The 8629-nt window shown below is 47.1% G+C and overlaps 1 protein-coding gene across 1 annotated transcript in view; it reads right to left on the bottom strand.

The window, feature by feature from the left end:
• LOC106809683 (tyrosine-protein phosphatase non-receptor type 9-like) overlaps nt 1–8629 on the bottom strand; it is a 15134-nt gene that overhangs the window by 819 nt on the left and 5686 nt on the right. Inside the window, exons 3-8 of the mRNA XM_014812852.1 lie at nt 7485–7517; nt 4047–4603; nt 3038–3207; nt 2566–2644; nt 986–1136; nt 101–308 (exon numbers count right to left, since the gene is read on the bottom strand). Of these exons, the coding sequence (XP_014668338.1) occupies nt 101–308; nt 986–1136; nt 2566–2644; nt 3038–3207; nt 4047–4603; nt 7485–7517 (1198 nt within the window). The remainder of the gene's footprint in view (nt 1–100; nt 309–985; nt 1137–2565; nt 2645–3037; nt 3208–4046; nt 4604–7484; nt 7518–8629) is intronic.

Below are 8629 nucleotides of genomic sequence, written 5' to 3'. Positions count from 1 at the left end.
GACAGCACGCATCACGTACCTGTGATAGACAGCACGCATCACGTACCTGTGATAGACAGCACGCATCACGTACCTGTGATAGACAGCACGCATCACGTACCTGTGCGGCCGATGCCGGCGCTGCAGTGCACGAGGATGGGCGGTCCGAGCGGGTGCCCCGTCCACGCGTCGCCCAGCGCCTGCACGGCCGACGCCTGAATATCGCGCACTTGGAAGAGAAAGTCGAGCATGACTGCGGCGGAGTGCGGCACGCCGTAGTCCGGCCAGCAGGTGAACTGGCAGTGCATCACCTCGCGTGACTCGCCCGTCTGCCGAGAAAGACAAGAGAACGCTGCAGAGAAGACGCCGGGTTATCAATGGAATTTTTTTTTGGAAGGCAACAGGTTGTGGGCTGATCGTTATTTACTAATCTAGATGGATCATTTATATAAAATAACATTGGTTATTTGTAAAGATTAATGTAACCGTAGAGAAAATTAAGTGGAAATTTCAGCCAAGGATGCGGGTGATTTTCGAATAGGGAGCCTGTGCCTGTGTCTCAAAGAGGAAGAAAAAACATCCGTACCCAATTACATTTTAATCGCATCTTGATACCATCTCGGTCGCAGAACAGACTAGCTTATTTATCACAGTAACAAAGTTCCATGGAAATTGTCTAGATCCGCAGAGAAATCTGTCACGAGTTGATAGTCACAGAACTACTACAAATGCTACTGAACATAGCCGGGCGGGCCTACACTAGCGTAACTCAAGCATACGCATGCATGGCAGAATGGCAATGCAGAGCAGCTGTCTTCCACAAGCTACACAGCAGTAACTTGCACCAGCGGTTACGCAGGCGGACGCCTCATGCGATTGCCTCGGGCGGGCGCAACGTCTCTGAATAAATTTGTTTCTGACAAGGAACCCCTGCGACGCGTTGCCAGAGGCGAGATTCAAACACCAGTCCCAACATTAGTCTTAACACGCAACTTTGTTCTCTCACCTTTGTGTTGTGCACGACGAGGGTCGTGAAGATGTTGTCCTTGTGATGCTGCTGGCCGGCGTTGATGATGAGAAAGTCGCCGCACTGCTCCCCCATCTCCTCGTCCAGCGGCCAGTACTGACCGCACTTCAGCCGGCTGCGCTCTATCGTCCTGCAGCGCGTGTCGTCGGAGACGAAAGTCCAAGTCCCAACATTAGTCTTAACACGTAACTTTGTTCTCGTAGACCGAGAGTAAGTCCCAACATTAGTCTTAACACGTAACTTTGTTCTCGTAGACCGAGAGTAAGTCCCAACATTAGTGTTAAGAATTATTTTTCCCTGTAAATCAGACCTCTATACACAGTGTATGAGAAACTCTACAACGTATGCGTAACTAAGCGACGTTTCTGTAGAAAAGATGTGAGGTACGAGAAAATTCTGAGACTAATGTTTAGAATAAATTTGTTTCTGACAAGGGACCCCTGCGACGCGTTGCCAGAGACGAGATTCAAACACCAGTCCCAACATTAGTCTTAAGCCTCGGACACGACGAACACACGACGCATTTGTGCCACGACACGACAGAAAATTTGGGCAAATCGTGGGTCATCGGTGGTCGTCGCAAGACAGTCCTACGAAATTTTGAACATCGTGGCATCGACTTGCCGTCGTAAGGTAAAAAAAAAGCACCTTTTTTGTTCCACGATTTTTTGTGGTATCTATGTCTTCTGGTTGTCGTGAGTCTGTCCTACTACTGACTTACGTACTGACTTGCGACACACCCACGACATATATCTTTTTTTTTTCTGTCGCGTCCCCATCGCCAAACCATCTTTAATGTGTCGTAGCCCTTGTGACCACTCGAAATACATTTCGGGCATGTTGCAAGATCTGGCCACGACAAATATTTTATGGGTCTACCACGACAAAATTTCGTACGATCCGTTGTGCCCGGGGCTTTAACACGCAACTTTTTTACTCGTAGACCGGACCTCTATACACTTCGCATGAGAGAAACTCGACAGTACAACGTACAAGTCACTATGTAACGTTTCTGTCGATGGTCCATGTCGACAACAGCAATTTTTAAACGCGGTCGGTGTCAAAGACAGAAGTGAGAGATGACAAGTGTTAGGGGCAGCAGTGACAGATGACGCGTGGCAAGAAAAGAGATTACCACATCATCCTTGATGTGGCAATGCTCAATATTGGCAATTTTTAGACGCGTGATGTGCGCATTATCTGATGGCATGTCGGTGTCAAAGACAGATGTGAGAGACGACACGTGTTAGGGACAGCAGTGACAGATGACACATGGCAAGGAAAGAGTTGACCACATCCTCAGATACGTTGAACTTTTAATAGTTTTTAATTTAAATTAATGGGGTCTTGCTACCGTCTTCATGGTCAGAAAACTAGGCACACTGCCCCGCAGAGAAGCATAAAGTTGTAGCATTCCGCTGAATAAACCGTTTGCTTGAAGTTAATTAATGAATAATGAAATTAATTTATCACTTTTCCACAATATATACAATTTATTTATATGAATCAATGGAAGGAGGTAATAAGAAGTAGCAAGAGGTAATAAAGAGGTAACACACCTTGTGGTCATGACAATCACCAATACACGTTCTTGCCATATCATCCTCCAAAAGTCTGGGAATGTTTTCGGTAGGGGACCTGCAGAGGCAAACGCATCTTTACATTACACGGTGTAATGGCATAAAGAAGGACTGAAGCCACTGTTAAACGGAACTGCCACATCGTGTTTCTCTTCCTTTACACATTGATCCCTTCTCCAACACACTTGCTTGAAACAGAATTACTGCAATACACATACTGGTCACTCTCTACTCTACCTTGTATAGGGTATGTTCATTGTCTACCCTACCCTGCGTTGCGCATGATCTACCCTACCCTACCCTGCATCATGCATGCTCTCCTATCCTACCCTGCTTCACGCATGCTCTCCCATCCTACCCTGCATCGCACATGCTCTACGCTACCCTACCCTGCATCGCACATGCTCTACGCTACCCTACCCTGCATCGCACATGCTCTACGCTACCCTACCCTGTGTCGAGATGAAGGCGTGTTTCTGCTTGTAGCCGTCGACGTAGTTGCCGTTTATGTAGTCGGACGCATCGTCGTCATCGTCGTTGCCGTCGTTACGGAGACGAACGCGCGAGTGGTCGTAGCAGAGCACGTCCGAGTAACGGTTCTTTACCAGGTTGTGGCGCGCCCTGCAACACGGACAGAGGCGATGATCACTATAGGATCACCCGAGGCACCATCGTTATAAGCAGGTCATGCTAACCTCTACACGTGAGCCTGATTACAATATGATCACCAGAGGCACCATCGTTATAAGCAGGTCATGCTAACCTCTACACGTGAACCTGATTACAATATGATCACCAGAGGACCATGGTTATAAGCACGACACGCACATCTCTAGACATGAACTTGATTACAAATAGTTCTTCACGAGGTTGTGGCACGCCCTGCAACGCGGAGAGAGGCGACGCGCAAACGTTAACGTGCTATCGCACGACGTACGCGGCAACGCACCGAGATGCAGCCCTCGAACAAAAATTACCGACAGCCGATGATATCTCATCAGCTGCTAATCATTGTTGGTGTCACCTACGGGCATGCCACCTGCCTAAAGTGAACGTGTTATTAATACTGTCAAGGCCCAGCTCAAATTTGAGGATTTTAGCATTAGAGTTTTGAGGACTTCAAACAGTCTTTCCCGAACGTTAACGCAATTTTCCAAACGTTACAATAATTTACGCATTACTGTAGGACATAAAAGGTGATGAAAGCTCACCCACAAAAAAGTACAAAGAGCTAATAATACCTATGTATATATATATATATATATTTATATATATATATATGTATATACATATATATATTCCCTGGATATGAAGTAGATGACAATTATATCATATAGCGCAATTATATCAACACTACCTTATTGCTACAATATTATAATTGCAATTTATATAATAATAATTAAATATAATATAATAATTAATTATAATAATTAATTAAGCGCCGCTGCCGCTGCTGTTACCTCGACGTCTCGAACGTGCCGTCGGTGTCGGCGGCGCGGATCAGGCCGTACTCGCGGTAGAGCCCGCCGCGACTCTTCCCCCGCACCATCTCTACGCAGTCCTCGATCGTGTAGCCGCCGTCGCCACGGTGAACCGACTCGTACGCGTCCGGCGGCGCCCCCTGGCCGCCTCCTCCGCCGTCGCCGCCGTTCTTCTCGACGGCGACCTCCTTCTCCCGCTCCTCGCTGTCGTGCTTCTCCGTCGCGCCGCCGCCGCCGACTTCTGAGGAAGTCACGGCCGCGTCGAGCATCTCCCCCGACACGTCCGACGGCATCTCGCCGCCGCCGCCGCTGCCGCCGTCGTCGATCAGCGCGTCCATGTTCGCGAGCTGGTTGAATTTGCCGTCGAGGAAGGCCGTGACATCGCAGTAGTCGTCGGCAGCGCGAGCGACGCCGCTGCGGCGGATGCAGTAGCGCGTCCACGCGTCGTGGTTGGCGGCGAGGCGGCCGCCGAGCGAGGTCGGCAGCGCATCGGCCGCGACGTGCGACTCCAGCTGCGCGACGCTCGTCGTGTACACCTGCGAGCGAGCGAGAGATAGAGGGCGCCGTCAGTCGTGAGCGAGAGAAGATAGAGGACGCCATCAGTCGTGCGCGAGCGAGAGAGAAGATAGAGGGCGCCGTCAGTCGTGCGCAAGCGAGAGAAGATAGAGGCCGCCGTCAGTCGTGCGTGCACGCACGGAGGGGGATGATGATCGAGATGCGAGGAGATTGGCAACGCTGGGAAAATTGTGATACATATATTATATGATGATGATGATGATAATGATGACGACGATGACGATGATGATGATAATAACACGATGAGCAGAGATTAGTGATGCTGGGAAATATATGATAACGATGATGATAATGCTGATGCTGCTGCTGCTTATGATGATGACGATGATGATGATGATAATGATAAAACGATGGAGACGTACGGAGATCAGTGACGCTGGGAAATATGTGGTGACGATGACGACTATAAGTAATCGTGAACCAAAACTGAATAAAAATTAATAATGTAAAATTATGATGAGAACAAGAGCTAATAGTATAATGCTTATTATTAAATATTACAGCTAAGTGCTATAACAGCTAGTAGATGTGTTATTACCTCTTTATGAGAATAATAATAAAATAATAACATTATATAATAATATGGGTAAATGCGGCCCTTTTTCGACGTGCCTGAATTAAACTGTTGGAAGGGGTGATAAAAGGAAGTGATCCCTTATTAAAAGGATTTCTCATTTTCTCTAAACCAATGACGGATGCCTAAATAAGACATACTGTTTACACTGTATAATTCGCGGTGGTTTAATTTTCGTGAATTTCGCGAACGCGTCCCCGACTGCGAAAATAACAACACGCGAATCATTCATACCAAATGATACCGAATAATCCATAATTCAACCAAATTAACCACTTGCGAAATTGTCCGTCAAGTCTGAATTCGCGAAAATATCTCAGATTCTGTATGCGAAAAATATGGCTTATACAGTAATACAGACCAAAATAGATTCGTAACCTTTTTCCCTAACTTTCTTCTCATTACTTAACTTGTGGAGGTAGAGAAGCATTGCACCACAGTTAGCTGCAACCCCCCCCCCCAGGGCTGTGACCCCCCACAACAAAAAACATTTTAAATTTTACTTACTAAGACTAATATTTCACCACCACAGGTAACCTATTAGGAGGAACTGTGACGTAGATAGCAAACAGAGAGACAATAGCAAATTTCACTGGAAACGGCACCTGTAGTGATTGCTCACCAAGAAAATGCTGCACGCAGGAATAACCTATATAGTACGACAGTCAGGTTACGCACAGCTGTGTCTTCTCTCTCTGCAGCACTGCCTTATCCCTGTCACACCCAAAAACTTATGCAACATTTCCACCCAGAGCCAATGCTGTAATCATGAGGCGACCCTCACGAGATTTTTTGCTTTCAGTACTCCACCGCCAGCATTTCGTATGGGTAGTGGCGGGAAAACTAATATTCCACATTCCCTGCACGCACGGTAACGTAAACTAGCTACTAGTAAACTAGTCTATAACCAGCTAAACAATCGAGTAAATCTATTAGGTAATCTTGGTAAGGGTTTAAGATAGAAATGAATACTGGCTGGTTTGACTTTGAAAGGTCGCTTGGGTTACAGCAAAACGGATCGTTCTGTACAGCAAAATGAACAAACCGATAGCACAAACACTAGCCATATTTGACTATCTCTACCCCCTAACTATCACATGTGAATTTCGACCCACACCTAAAGTTTGAAAACGTCGAACAGAAAACAATAACAATAGCTGGAAAATAAAGTTAATCTGAGTTAGATCCATAATCAAGTTATAAAAACGTACACTGACGAAATTTTCGTCTATCTTACCAATAGACTTCCTCAGGTCTATATATACACCTGAAGAAGTCTATCGGTGAGATACACGAAATTTCGTCAGTGTAAGTTTTTATAACTTTATTATGGATCTAACTCAGATTAACTTTATTTTCCTGTGAACTATAGAGATCCGATGAAATGTTTTCAATCAATAACAAGAGCTTTAGTGACAAACTAACACATCAATTAAGTTTGCTGCCACTACGTTCCTTTTCAAAGCTGCGTAAAATTAGAAGAAGTTTCAGTGCACTGCAAAAGCAACAAGCCGTACGAAATCAGTAACAACCATACGTACAACCGTACCGTACCAACTGTACATACCAAAAAACACACAAGAGAAAACAAATCTACAGCTGCATCTAGATACACCACGACAATGCGTATTGTGATATGACACACATCACGATAGGCATCGTCGTACGAACACCAAACGCTCCGCAAATTAAACGTATTCGTCCAACGTAGACAAACTCACAGCAAGCACGGCATCATCTCACTGCAAGAGAGTTTTGCAAGCTTAACCAAGGCTTGAAACCCAGGCACGGACACTCCCGTGATCCGTCACACACCCGTTAGCGGACAGCGTCGTTGGTTACCGACGAGGATGACACACACTCAGAATCATGCATTCACATCCTGGGAAGTGACGCAAGGTGCAGACTCTAACACCCGGCAATGAAAACTCTGAAGCTGAAAACTATCCTCGGCGTTAGAAAATCCGTTTCCTTCGACTCGCCAAGCGGGAACGACCCGGTTGTCCTTGGACGGATGTCGAGGTAGTGCAGAGGGAGAGCCCTCTATTGTGCGAGCGTGTCGGCGCGAAACAAGTGAGCAGTCGACGCGAAACAAGTGAACAGTCGACGCGAAGCAAGTGAGCAGTCGACGCGAAACAAGTGAGCAGTAGCGGTGTCTAAGAAGGCATATCTACGCTCACGCAAAGTGCATATAGCATCTGCTGCCAGCCTGCCAGCCATTACGCACTGCACTACCGATCCACACACGCGTGCGTGCGTGCACTCACCTCCATGTCCTCCTCCTCATCCACCACCTCTGCCTACCCGGGCAAAACGAAAAATACAAAAACAAAACCACAGCGCCGACGGTCAGGCGATATGCAAATAATCGTGCAGGGGGACAGTCTTTTCGACACTCTTCACGCACGGAAATCGCAACCGCAAACCAGGTTTGGCGTATTGAACTTTGCTTTCTGTATGCGAACTTTGGAATATCCGGACTGTCTCTGTGTGTATGGCACACACACACAGCAACGTTAAACACGTACTGCCAATACACACACGCACATATGCACATATGCACACATGCACATATGCACATATGCACACACGCATACATGCGCACACGCATACATGCGCACACGCACACGCACACGCACACGCACACGCACACGCACACGCACACGCACACGCACACGCACACACACACCACACACACACATGCACACACACACACACGCACGCACACACACACGCACATATGCCATATGCACATGCACGCACACAAACACATGCACGCACGCACGCACGCGTGCACACACAAACACATACACGCACACACACGCACGCATGCACTGAAATATACTGCACCTGTACACAATACCAACTGAACGAACCTTGTAGTAAAATCAGTATTTAACCCAAACTAATGTGACCTCCATGTGTCTGCAACCCCCCCCCCTCCCACCTCTAAAGACCAAACTTGGTGATCACTCTACAACAGGAAAAAAAATTTCAATTTTCCGGTGCTACTTTTTCAAATTTCGGGGGGCTACTTTCTTTGCACTTGAATAAAACCTTGTGTTATTCACAAAGTTTCTGTCTGTAGCTGTGACTGCGCACATCGTGGCTGTGTACGTGCCTGCTGGCTGGGGCAGCACTGATTGAAGCATGGGGGGGGGGCGAGTGCACTGATGTTTCAGTCGCGTGGTGCATGTTCATTATTACCTCCGCCAGGGGCTTGGCGGAGGTTATGTTTTCACCGGTGTGTGTTTGAGTGTTGGTTTGTGGGTTTGTGTACACTCGCTGATTGGCTGATTGGCCCCCCCACTGCCGCCGCCGCCGCGCCGGAACCGCCTGTATCATACAGGTTAAGCCTAACTGAAAAAGTTATGAACGGATTTTGTCATAAAATTTTCAGGATACGTCAGAA

Source organism: Priapulus caudatus, unplaced genomic scaffold (assembly GCF_000485595.1).
Source record: "Priapulus caudatus unplaced genomic scaffold, Priapulus_caudatus-5.0.1 Scaffold376, whole genome shotgun sequence".
Classification (NCBI taxonomy): domain Eukaryota; kingdom Metazoa; phylum Priapulida; class Priapulimorpha; order Priapulimorphida; family Priapulidae; genus Priapulus; species Priapulus caudatus.
This window is presented reverse-complemented; position numbering and strand designations above follow the sequence as displayed.